This window comes from Hyalella azteca, unplaced genomic scaffold, assembly GCF_000764305.2.
Source record: "Hyalella azteca isolate HAZT.00-mixed unplaced genomic scaffold, Hazt_2.0.2 contig12663, whole genome shotgun sequence".
NCBI classification, from domain to species: domain Eukaryota; kingdom Metazoa; phylum Arthropoda; class Malacostraca; order Amphipoda; family Hyalellidae; genus Hyalella; species Hyalella azteca.
The window spans coordinates 415,862-429,665 of NW_025942615.1; the positions used below are offsets into that span (position 1 = coordinate 415,862).

A 13,804-nucleotide genomic window follows, 5' to 3' on the forward strand; every position below is an offset into this window, starting at 1 on the left:
AAATCCAAACTGATTGTCAAAGAAAGATCGACAATCACTGATTGTCAAAGAAGAATTTACTATCAGCGTTACCGCCAAACTAATAATAAAACTGCCCAAAATATTGTACGTAATCACAGTGTTCACGATTAGCTCGGAACTTTTCTTCAGCAGATATAGAGGCTGCACATGAATTTATTACATCTTTTGCTAATCTTCGACTATAACTTAGTCCAGAGAAACAGGGGTAGACTTCAAATACGTAAAGCAGATAAAAACAGAAGATACCATACTGCAACTAATTAAATATAAATGTCAAAATGAGTCTTGAAACAATTATTTCGTCAAAGCAGCGTTAATAATTTCAAATATGTTAAAATTAAATTCACATCAAAACAAAATAATCCTGCCAAGGTCCAACATATGTGTACGTAATTTGCACAGCAAAGTCAGCAACAAGTATGATGTCACTGGCGATCTTCATTATAAGACCCAGCAGGGATAATTCACGTATAAATTTAATTCTGCACATCATCATGAATTGCACGGCACCAAAGAAGTAGCGCAATACACGCCACTAGCTACAATTGCTCACGAGGTCTGACCAGCAGACAGACTATGTAAGAATTATCATGGTAACGAGTCAACGTACATGACAAACACAACGGGAACCATAAGTGACAGTAGGTTCTAGCTAACATAACAACTTGAACATGGCACTTCTCAAAATTTATACAGATAGGTGATGCCAGCCAATATTAATATCAATGGTTTGATGTCTATCGGAATTTTTACTGCACATGTTTCAGCAAAATTTCGCATCTTTCTCGACATGACAGTGCTCTGCTGCTCTCGTTCTTGTGAAGTCATGTTTACTTATGTTTACAAAATTTCACGAAACTTGAACTGATGATGATGTCCCAAACATTCCAAAAAATTATCCACAGCATCGTCTTGAATCTTGAGTAACAATGACCGGTAACTTTATTGAAACCATTGACAATGCATGTAGTGCCGTCTTTCAGTTGAAATTTTATCAAACAAATCTACACTCAAAAGTAACTAGAATTTTCATTCCGTGAGCAAAGTTTATATTAATTGATAAAAAAATATGCCACACCATTGAAGACATTTTGTTTTGGATGTTAGCAAAATAAGTCACGACAACAATAGACTACAGGTCTTCATGACGTATGTAATCTTCGGAATCACATGAAATTGTTACCACGTTTGAAGTTCAGAGATTCTAAACTAAAGATAGTTGATGAATACCTCTCAATCGAAATATTTGTTTCATTTTTTCAGCTTAGGAAAGACCAAATACCAAAAATGTTGGTAATAAACTCTAAACCCAGTTCTAATCTTCCCAGCAAAACAAGTCGTAGATAACACAATTATTGAAACAAGATATTCTGAGTTGACGTTAACATTAGTAGTAAGAAATTACGTCTTTTAAGCCAACGATAATTTCTTTCAGAGATGCCGTTTTTCTCCTGCCTTTGGAAGGCAATAAAGATCCATAATATTTGACCGTCAAAGATTTCCGCGGTCTTCATATGCCCTATTCTGGTGAAAGCTCGACCGCAGCATCACATGATGATCTCCTTCTCTGGAACGGAGGCAGCGATGACCTTGTGTGGCAGGACGATGGCTTCGTTGATGTAAAGCTCGTCCCGTACGATCACGTCCTCGCCCAGCACTGACACATTCTCGATGCGCACCTGCAACACACACCTCCAGGTTTATTTAACCTACGATTGATATTTCCAATACTTCGATTATCCAGCATTGTTATCGTTAGCACAACACTTAACATCTTAGCAACCCATCATCTCTCATTTGAGGGGATCAAGAGTTTAAAAATCTGTAAATATAGCAAACATTTTTGAGGAGCGTCTTTTGAAATGTTATGTGAGGTTTAAAGCCACACGGCTTGGTAATTTAATTGAATAATCAATGAATACATGAAGCGTTCAAGTTATATAAATTCTCAGGCAATGCAAAACTGTTTTGGAGCGTCATTTATAGACAAACAACGGTGGGCTTTTAAATTGCATTGTCCACACGACTTAGAAAATTGTGAGAACTTCAAATGTCTCCTCAAATTTTAAATAGGTAATAGTTCTTTACTGATTTCGGTAGTATAGGTGTTTCCCTACTTACAAACCCATTCTATGGGCTAAAATGCTTCTAACACTAAAGTCCGGCGTTGATAAGAACTATTAAAAGATATATATTTTTACATTGTATACCGGTACGGTATTATAACAGGAAACCGGGAATTTTTTACAATAAAAAACGGCCTAGCCAAAAAAAATCAAGCAAGACAACTCATCAACAACACTGCTGGAAAAGAGTAATTGATTAAAATATTAGCATATATGTAACTACATAAGGACAAAATTGTAGTTGCATTAATATGGTGCAAATATAAGCAGTGATCTAGCAAAACGACAAATGCACGAGGATAGAAATGCGACAGTCAACGAGAGTTAAACATTCTCTTCATTTTTTCATGAAACAACTGGGTGCATGGGTTTAATTCCAAAAGAAGATAGAATCCATTAATTACTCCCATGGGAACAGCAGGCCAGCAAGTTCAACCCTTCTGTCTTCAATATGGAAAGGTCGTCCAAAATCTGAGTCAATAATAACAAAGTGAGCAAAGATTTACCCATTTTCCAATATCACAGCGCCAGCCAACAATGCTATTCTCAAGCCAGCTGTGTGAGCGGATGGTTGAGTCTTTCATGATAGTGCAGCGCTTGATGCACACACCGTCCTGGATCACCACCCCAGGGCCGATACTGACATTGGGACCAATCCTGCAGCCTGTTCCTATCTTGGCTGTTGGGTCCATCAGAACATTGCCCACAATCCCTGCCAAAACATTCATTTGTTACTCACGTGCTCAGGGAAAATTGGAATTACTAAATATTATTGGGAGAAATATGTCCTTTATTGGTATTTTTACTCCATTTCAAGTAATTGTCAACTCACTAGCATAACGCAACACTTAAATTTTATCAATTCAAGTTTATCAAGTTTTATTTCATAGTTTAAATTTGATTCAATTTCAAGCTCTTGTTCTACAAATGATTTGTATAAAAGTAAATGGCTTGACAAATATATTTCAATCTTTTTCTTGATCGCCCAATTCCAAGCCCCATAACTTCACTGGCCCCTTGAGCTCTCGCCTGAAGCCTAAAGGTTGATATTGATCACTTTCTTGACCCCTGATATCAGTCAAGCTCTCCACAAATCAGGAGACACATGAAGAAGAATTGAAAATTACAATTAATTAGGAGAATTTTCTGATAAGTTTTATAGCAATAACTTATTCACCTGCTTAAATAATTAAATATTCTTGAAGTTTTCAATCCAAATTCCTTTTAAATTTCATTAGCTGTGGGATTTGTAAGACGCAACACGTGACTCACCTGGACCTTTTGCCAGTAAAGACTCATCACAAGAAGAGAGATAGAGACACAAGCCTCTCAAGAAGTCCTTAGGCTGACCAATATCCATCCAGAAGCCATCGAGATCCTGAGCATACAGCTGTCCCTCGTCTGCCATGGATGGGAAGACTTCTTTCTCTATGCTTGTTGGTCTGCTCTGAAAATAAGCAATTAATTACCAACCAGAAGATGGCTGTGACAAATATTGAAGTATTGATCGAGTTTCTTATTGAAAATCAAGAAGAGTTCAATACTAAAAAAATAGTTACAGGAATTGGGACTATTCAACCAGTGAACAAATGTCAGTGCTACAGATGCTAAATATTTTAAAGAATTTATTGCATCAATGTCAGGCTGCTCATGATAAAATGCACCTCACCTCTATTCTCTTGAGGACAGAAGGATTGAACATATAAAGACCAGCATTAATTTTGTTGGAAACAAATTCTTGAGGTTTCTCAACAAATCTTTCTATTTTTCCAGAGTTTTCATCATACACCACCACACCATATTTACTTGGCTCCTCCACGCATGTGACCTGAAATAAAAGGAAATTAACCTGAAATGAAATGCCCAACTTGTATGTTCATAGAGAGCAAACAAATATAATTATACATGTATGCCCACACAGAAAGAATCCATCTCAGATAAGAAGAAATTATACTCTGTAGCTTTAAAAAAATTCAGCAATGACAAGTGACAAGCAAATATTTTAGCCTCAGAATAAAAAATAAATTAAAGCAAAAAATTAGGCACAACAAAAAAATGGTACTGAAAAAATGTCCTGCACCAGAGCAGGAGGACATGGCAATCATAAATAGTCCCGTAATTAAAATAAGAATATGGCTGATAGTAAAAATTGAAATCAAAGGGTAACTGCTCTAGGTTTTGTAAGCAAAACTGCATTTCAGTGTGAATCACTGAAATTCATTAAATGGCCAGAATATTTACTTATAATATTATCACATGAATTTTATATTTAGTTGCATCTTTTCAGTATATCTATGACCTATGCTACTCTTCACAGAAGCCTCATGGTGTTTAAGATCAAACAAAAAAAAGACCATTTCAAAACTAGCAGTCATCACTCTGAGTTAATTCAGAACTGAAGGAAGATTACAACAGCAATAGGGATAGCTCATTTGGCAAAATCATGAAAAACATTTGTACTACAGACACAAATAGAGGCAACCAGTAAAAATAAACCACTGTATTCGGGAGAAATATTAAAATGATATTAGAAGATTAGAAATCACTACAAAGTTGCAAATGGGATTTTTTTAAATGATTGGTAATACAGCTATTGGAAGGTATTCAAATTTGTATTCCTGACACATATACAGTGGGGGGAAATAAATATTCGTACACTTGAAAAATCGTATTTTAATGTATGTAAGTACACAAACTTAACAGGAAAAGTGATTTAAATTAGTATAAAATACCAGTCAGCATCTGCAAATCATTGGTCGAGACGTATAGAAATAGACTGGTATCTGTTGAGCTGAATAAAGGGTATTCAACCAAGTATTATATTAAAATAATGCGGATTTATTGTTTTGTACGAATACTTTTTCACCCGAAAAGTGAACATGTTGCATTGTTTTTTGTTGCATTGAGATTTAATTTCTTTTGATAGTATTTTTGAATACTATGCGTCTCTATACATAATTTAAATCACTTTTCCTGTTAAGTTTGTGTACTTACATACATTAAAATACGATTTTTCAAGTGTACGAATATTTATTTCCCCCCACTGTATATCTAGTAAATAATTCAAACTTACCACAATGGTACCTTCCTTCCCATGCTTTGCATGATAATCTGCCATTCTTTTGAATGGGAAGTCACAAATGACATCGGAGTTGAGAACAAAGAAGGGATCACCCGAACCATCATCAAGAACTTTTTCAGCAAGTTTGAGAGGACCTGCAGTTCCCAGGGGTTCATCTTCTACTGAAAAACTCACTGTGACTCCAAGCTGGAATTGAATTTAACATGAGATACAAATATCAAATCAAGAGATTATATAACTTGTGCAAAACTTAGATAAAATTTGAATTTAACCAAAATGTCACTTGCCTTATCATACTTATAACACAAATATATGCAAGGCAAGCCACTTTGCATGCTAATGGAGCTCTGTATTTAAAAAAATTCTCCCAGTGAGTTGGAATATATAGAGTATAACACACAATGCGTATGGCAGCAAATGACCACAATATAATTGGAAGCTATACATCAAAAATATGTACAACAAAGCTCATCAAGTATCAGTTGCTCTACTTTTTTTAAACAGATGTTGCCTATTTTCATTAGTCACAACAAATGTATGAAGATTAAGCAAACCTTTTTAGCTTCTAGAGAAAGTTCCGCTTCCATCTGCTCTGCTCTGTAGCTCACAGCTAGAACAACATGTGTCACTCCAGCAGCAACCAAAGCCTCAAGCTGATGAACAACAATAGGCTTGTTGGCAAACTCCACAAGAGGCTTTGGACGACTGAGAGTGAGAGGACGAAGTCTAGTGCCATACCCTCCAACAAGGATTAGAGCCTTCATGTTGATAATTATTTGCTAAAATGCTGAAAAAAATACTACACTGGACTTCAAGAGTTATACTGGCTTAACAATTTTTCCTAATATAAAAACCTGGAACAGGAAAATACAACAAAATTAACAAAGCTATGATAGTGTTTAATGCGACAAAGTCCTGAGCGCCTCAAAATAGGCATTCAAGGTGGCATGGATACAAGACTAGACATTACTGGAGCTGAAATTCAGTCAAGGATGGTGGAACGACTGCATGAGCACCATCCCACACGACAGCAGCCGGATAACCAAAGATCAGCGTCTTCAGACCGTCTCTTTATGTGCCCAGCCAGTAATTTTCGCCTATCTTAAATGTGAAAGAACTCCCCCACCCCTAATCCTTTCGTGATCTGTCATTAAGGCATAAATCAACATAAAGAAATGATTTTGGTACCATTGATAGGTCAGAATGTCAGCTTTAAGGTGAGACTAAAAACCTGAGAAGTGAAATATGCGATTTTTGACCCAGAAAATCAGGCGGTATAGGGTTAATGTTTCATCAGTCATCACAAAATTTAGCATAGAATGTCATAGATAGAATTGTTCACCGGGCAACATAGAATGAAAAGTAATTAACCTAAACTATGATTTTTTTCTTAAAAAAATATGATGGTTGTTACTGAAATACTACTCATCCATTACTAACAGTACTCTGAAGTCCTCCTCTTCCTTTGTAGATGATGTAGATGTAGAATAGATGACATTTTCTGTGATCTTTACTCGTTTTTCCTTTATTGACATGATATTACCATGTCCATACATGACCATATTATTGATGTGATATTACCTTATCCATGGACATGCCATTGTGCATTTACAATGACCTTGTCCACTGCAAGCTTCATATCAGCAGCCATGTAGCATTTCTTCTGTACCTGTAAGCTTTCAGGATGGCTTGTACCTAATTTCACACCATTTTAATTGGGTCAAGTGAATTCACCAGAACAAAAAAAAAGATTGTAAAAACATACCTGAAACAGAAAGGAATATTTTTGTGACAACCATCATATTTTTGGAGAAATAAATCATAGTTTAGGTTGATTACTTTTCATTTTATGTTGCCCAGTGCACAATCTATCTATGACATTCACATTCTATGCACAATTTTGTGATGACCGATGATACATTAATTTTTTGTTAAGAGAAGTTTTTTGCTGAGCAAGGTAAATCTGATCAAAATAAAAATTTTTTGTTTTTATTTGATTTTTTTGTTAACTGGAGCCTTTGCTAGCTGAGGTTCTACTGTAAATGATTTTTTAGGGGTGTCCCTTATTACCCCTGGAGGGGTGTTCCTTATTACTCTGCCATGCTGAAATGGCCACCATTTTTTGGGAAAAAGATATGCAAATTCTGTTTTTATCACATTTTTAAGCCAACACAAGTGTGCAACTTTCAAGTATGTAAGTAAAATTTTTCATACAGCAAATAATTTTTTTTTTTTTTGCTACAGACCTTAGCAGAGGTACTTTTCCAAAATTGCACTTTCTACACCTTTAGGTCCCGTTTAACGGTACCTGAAACAGAAAGGAATATTTGAGTGCCAGCCATCATATTTTTAGAAGAAATAAATCATAGTTTAGGTTAATTACTTTTCTTTCTATGTTGCCCAGTGCACAAAGTTTAAAATTTCCCAGAATTTATATCTTTTATAATGGGACATAATGAGATGAATCACTTAATGATGGGATGTAGACTTTGTTTTTGGTTTAGAGACATGTACAATAACTTGAGATGTATTCATTGACAATTTTGATCAGGCTTGGCAATTAAGATTGTTTTTGCTACATATTGTAAATTAACATGACACTTATTCCTGACAATTAAGGCAAATAAAAATTATAATGAAAATTTGAATTTTTTTTTCCACTTGCAATGTTATACTTTAATGCACATTAAAAATATCTTAAGTCTGGGTAAGTCTTTAATTTAATCAAGTTTCCACTAGATAAGGTCCATCAGTTGGAGCAGTAGATGGTCCAGCAACAGGGTCTCGAGTGACAGCCCTTGGTTTATTTCCAGAGGTGGGCAGTAGCGCGCTACTAGCAGCCACTAAATTTTCAGTAGCGGTAGCAGCGCTACATTAAGCAATTGTAGCAGTAGCGGTAGCACCCGCTACATATTTAAGTAGCGATACGAGGTTTTGCCGCTACAGCGCTACCGCTACATTTATAGATAAAGCCATTAGATTTTACTTAATAGTATTATATATTATTCAAAAACCAGCATGATACTTACATAATATAAATTACAGAAAAAAACTGTAAAAAAGATTTCGGCATAATGTTGTCAATATCAGCCTGTTACTAGAGTCAACATGTTAGTTGTTACTTGTTAAGTTGTTACCGGTTACCACTTACAGGTATTTTTTCATGTTTCAGTTTGCTTGCAGTTATTTTTACAGTTATTTTTATGTTTCACCTTGCCTACATGGATGTCTACTTTTATCTACCAATCTCAAAAATAATCCACATATATACAAGTAAAAGACTGATTTTTTATATGTATATGTGGAAAATTTTTGAGATTGGTAGATTAAAGTAGACATCCATGTAGGGAAGGTAAAACATAAAAATAAATGTAACTTTTATTTACTGTATCTAACCCATACTAGTTCAGTTAGGTTAACTGCAATAAAGTTGCATTTATATGTTCTAAAAATGTATTATTATCATTAAATGTTAATGAGTAAATCCCAGTAGCAAAACAATATATATTTAGAGATTTCCAATAATTTTGGCCATTGTAGCGGCTAATGTAGTGGCGCTACATTTTACTGTAGCGGTAGCAGTGGCATCTGCTACAATCTAGTGGGTGTAGCAGTAGCGGCTGCTACATTTCAAAGTAGTGCTGCCCAGCTCTGTTTATTTCCACTTGGACTCGGGTATCTTGTGATAAGTGGTGGACACATGCACATGCTATACATTTTGTAGTTTCAGAGGTTTGAGAGGAAGCCACACTTGCTGATGACATTGGTTGACTTGATAGAATAATATTGCCTATGACCCCAGACCCTTGCCACCTTGGCATATTACATGACTAGAGAAAAGGGAACCATTCCACAGTCATCTAATTGTCGGACTTAGTGACAATGTGTCACTAACTTGCAATGCGCGCCTGAACTCATATGGAACGTGGACTGAACTTGTAGAATTCTTGAGTAAGGCACAATTAAAGGCTTGACAGAGCGACATTATTCACTTGATATTCAGCCAAGTATTACCTAATTTGCCCACTAATTTAACTGCCAAATTAGTTTGGCAGTTAAATGTCGCCACATCTGTGACTGCAAATGACAGGCAACTGCTCATTAACAATCAGGAGCTAACTTGTTATTCCATAAACCACTCACTCAGAACTGCCATCAGAAGCACTCCTTAATCCATCTTGTTTTGTTGCAAATATTTGGGGTATGTCTTGTCTTGTTACATTAATTCTTGTTTCATTTATACCTGTCTCCCAGGGTGCAGAGGGTGCTGGGTGCAGGCGCCATCTATTGAGAGAGCAGCAAAGTAGAGTGAGTCTCGACACGATTCTGCCCTCCGGACCGCCAAGAAATGGTGCTGTGCTCATATCAACAAAGCTATTGTAAAGACATTAGACATGAACCCTACATTCTAGCAAAGTAGGAAGTAGCAACCATTGCTTAATTCTAGAATTGTTATTGTTTTCGTTATTCACTGCATGCGCCCCTTGCAGTCTTTCAGATTTTCAACTATTTTCTAAATAGTTGGCTAGACTGGTGAATATCTAGAATGAAAGAATTTCAATCCAAATGCCTTGGCAAGATCTTTTGAAGTCATAAATTTGGCTTCTGACGCATTACCAAAGATCTTGCAATATTCACCACTTTCTGCACAGTGGCTGAGGCTGTCAAGATTGTATCATTTCATAATTACCAGGACAAAAGTTTCAAAGTCCGGGACACAAGTCTTGTCTTTTTTTGTTGTCCCGGTTCAAATGTTTATACCAGGACAAATTTTAACCTGTAGTTATTTTTGTCCTGGTAGGTAATTTCTCATTCCATTTGATTTGTCCTGACTCCCGGTTCTTTTCAAGAAAATCATTCCAAGATGCAGGAGTCCCTGTTGAAGGGACCAAGTGGCAAGTAGAGGCTGTTTCACATGTTGATAATTCGAAGCGAGAAGAAATTTTGTCCGATGGATGAGTTGCAATGCAGTTTTTACAACACTTTTCTTAAACTTCACTTCTTGTTGTTTATTACTTTATTTGTTTTAATTGTTTGTCTGCTACAAATCTCATAGCCTAATTAATAATCAACATAGCGCCATAGCCTAGCTACTTATAGTCTTTATACCTACCAGGCTACCTCTTCAATCAAATGAATTGATGTAAAATTTTGTACACTTTTGTAAAGTTGGAGTCTTGGAAAAATGGAGACAATGCATTACTGATTACTCAATTGACAGAATAAATACTAATTTCAAGAATTATAAAAAAAATTTAATATCAGAAAAAAATTTTGATGCATAGCCTATGCATCAAAACAGCATAGGTAGTAGGCCTAGCCTTAGTAGCCTATGCCTACCTAGGGTAAACGCGGTATATTCCGACACATTAAGGACGCATCAAGAAATGAAAAACTACTGGTATAAAAAAATAACCGTGTGCGTTACTCGAGTTCTGTTTGCTTTATGTGACTCGCAAAACACCGTACTACGCGCCAGCAACGATGAAACGTCACGAAATGTTGCCATATTTATTTAAAAGCCTTTAGAATGCAAACCTACCAAATCCCTATATTCCGACACTGTGTGTGGCAATATTCAGCACGTGGTGAGGCGTAAAATTAAAAAATTAGTTTTTCAATTTTTTTTAATATATAAATTTTTTAATATATAATTTTTTCAAAATTATTTATTCTATTAATTGATTCATGCATTGCCTCTGACTTCACACAAGTTTGCAAAATTTCAGATCAATCAGACAGGTATAAGTGTGTCATATATCAGTTATAAGATTTGTAGCTGACAAAATTATTTTTTCAATTTTTTTAATATTGAAAGAAAATTTTTTTTAATATTTAAAATCTTTTATTTTGACATTTGATTCATGCATTGTCTCCAACTTTACACAAGTGTGCAAAATTTCAGATCGATAGGATAAGTAGAAGTGTATTAAATTTTGATTACAAGATTTGTAGCAGACAGACAGACAGACAAACAAGAAGTGAAGTTAAAGAGAAGTGTTGTAATTAAAGGATTCCTAATATATTCACAGATGTATTTAAGTCTCAAACCATAATATTCTTCCTATACAAACAGTTATTCACTATTTGGTAGAGCAAGGTCAACTGTCAAATTTGACACATTTTTCAATGATCTCATCATCTCACTGGGTAGTGTGCATTGTCTCTCTTTGGATCTCAATATTTTCCCGCTAGATGGCCAAGACCTAGTGTTTTGGCAGTAGTTCAACGCGCAAATGTATGACGTCACCATTTCAACCATCAACGAACGCATGGAACTAAAACAAAGCTTAATATAAAAGAAAAACTAGAGAGGTGACGGAATTACCCACGATGTCGGAATATACCGCGTTTACCCTAATTTTGTCTGCTACAATTTACAAATCTTAGGTAGGCTATAATCAAATCAATATTCAACAAAAAATTGAACAAATATCTACCTCTCCAATACCTATACCTAATCAATCTGAAATTTTGCACACTTGTGTAAAGTTGGTGTTGGAGAGTGCCAGAGTGTCACACTCAGGAAGATGTATATAAACGGGTAAATTTCTTGCGTAAATCAATCTAATTATATTTTTTTCGTGCAGGCGTTTGTGCAAATCACGGTCATCGATTCCGCGCCGCGCAGCACTCGGCGCGGGCCGCAGAGCCGTCCGACACAGTTCTGATTTAGACACAGTTTTCATCTGAATGGAATGGCAACATCGTCTGTAGATGACTTCAAGTAACGCTAAACCAGCATTGCCAGATGGTATATTTCTATACCAGATTTCACAAATCTGGTATTTTCAAAAGGTGTCTGGTATGAATATTTTAGATCTGGTATATATGCCTAAATCTGGTATTTTTCTGGTATTTTCTGACTTACTGCAAATTTACTGCATTTAGTTCCACCTCAGAAGTTTGAACTTCCTCCAGCGTAGGCGTAGATTATATTATTATTTATATGAATTGCCTTCAGAGCCGCGTGATTAGAGCTTTCCCGCCATTTTTGGAACCGCAAGATTACCGCAAGTTTTCGTGTCAACCGGAACTCGAACACCACAGCAGAGAGTATTTTATGCAGCTAATGAATTTCGCAAACTTTGCTGGAAGAGAGATTATTGAATTTTAGAAAAAAAGGCAGACAACCGGAAGAGTCAGAAGTAACCCGGACATGTCTTACATTTTATTATTGTCAGTTGAACTCAGTTCAACTCGCGTAGTCAATATACTCACGTAGTCACGTATATTGTCGACTAAAATAATAGAACTGTTTTAGCTTTCTAAAGTACGGCGCACTGCGCATTTTTTTACCAACGTAGTACGGCGCACCCGCCGCACCGCGCAGCATAGTGACAAACCAGAGATTTTTTAGAAGCTGTTCATTTTCAATTTCCTCATTCACTTGAGATTTTAACCAATTTCTTAAGCATAGTGGCAAAGCAGAGAGTTTTTTAGACTCTCCCTCAAGTTCATTTGTGAGTCCTATAAGTAGACCAGTAAAGTATCCTGGATACCAGGCTTACCAGCTGTATCATACATTAGAAATTGATTTAAATCTTGGGTAAATGAGGAAATTAAAAATGAACTGATTCTAAAAAAGCTATGGTTTGCCACTATGTTCTTAAGTAAGCTAATGCTGGTATCCATGATACTTTACTGGTCAACTTATAGGACTCAAAAATGAACTTGAGATCAAGTCTAAAAAATTATCTGCTTTGCCACTATGCCGCGCAGGTCGTTAAAATGACAAAATAAATTCCCGCACACCTGGCACATCTTCCTGACCATGGCACCGCGCAGGTCTTTAAAATGACAATATAAATTCCCGCACACCTGGCACATCTTCCTGACCATGGCCAGAGTGGAGACATTGCATGATTTGCATCATTTGCATGAATCAATCAACATTCAACAGAATAAATAATTTTGAAAAATAAATTTTTTTAATAGGCCTAGGCTAGCTAGGTATATTAAAATTTCTTTTCAAGTTAATATTTTTTTAAATAGGTAATTCGAAAATAAAATTAGAAATTCATTGTAGCCTATTTTGTAAGGCTAGGCTATACACATCACACATGTAGGTTAAGGTAGGGCTAGCTACCTACATCAGACACTGGGAGTCTGGGACTGGATTCTTTACAAGTGTTGTCTCTAAAAGTAATTTTTAAGTGCATATTAATTTTAGTTCACATTGCTTACATTCTGCAACTCAGCAACTGTACTACATAATTGAGCACCATAAAATATCAGTATAGATTATATTAAAAAAATTGAATCTGTTTTGAAATTGTGACCGCCACAGGCAGAGAAAAGTTAAATACCTATCTCAATCAATCGTCAGCTATGGAAAGATCGGGTTCCAAAGGCCGGATCCCTTGTGAATCAAGTCACGAAAAGTTCAAGAATCGGCAACAGGCCATGGACCTACCTATTTCTTCAGCGCCGACACTTCTATTTGTACAAGCGTTTCTTTAAAATGCGCGCTTCAAGTGCGCCGCCACGTCACTGACAGGTGACATGGCAATACCCGATTACCTGTAATGGCAATCCAATGCTTTATTAGATCAAACCAACCGCGCTACTCGGG

The 13,804-nt window shown here is 36.0% G+C and overlaps 1 protein-coding gene across 1 annotated transcript; it reads right to left on the reverse strand.

Moving 5' to 3' along the window:
• Positions 1 to 332: 332 nt before the first annotated feature.
• Positions 333 to 13,688, reverse strand: LOC108676943 (mannose-1-phosphate guanyltransferase beta). Its single transcript, XM_018165105.2, has 7 exons — positions 13,646 to 13,688; positions 5,784 to 6,083; positions 5,221 to 5,415; positions 3,817 to 3,975; positions 3,420 to 3,594; positions 2,654 to 2,859; positions 333 to 1,700 (listed from the first exon to the last, which is right to left on the reverse strand). The coding sequence occupies exons 2-7, from the start codon at positions 5,991 to 5,993 to the stop codon at positions 1,569 to 1,571; spliced, it is 1,077 nt and encodes a 358-aa protein (XP_018020594.1). The 5' UTR covers positions 5,994 to 6,083; positions 13,646 to 13,688; the 3' UTR covers positions 333 to 1,568.
• Positions 13,689 to 13,804: the final 116 nt, after the last annotated feature.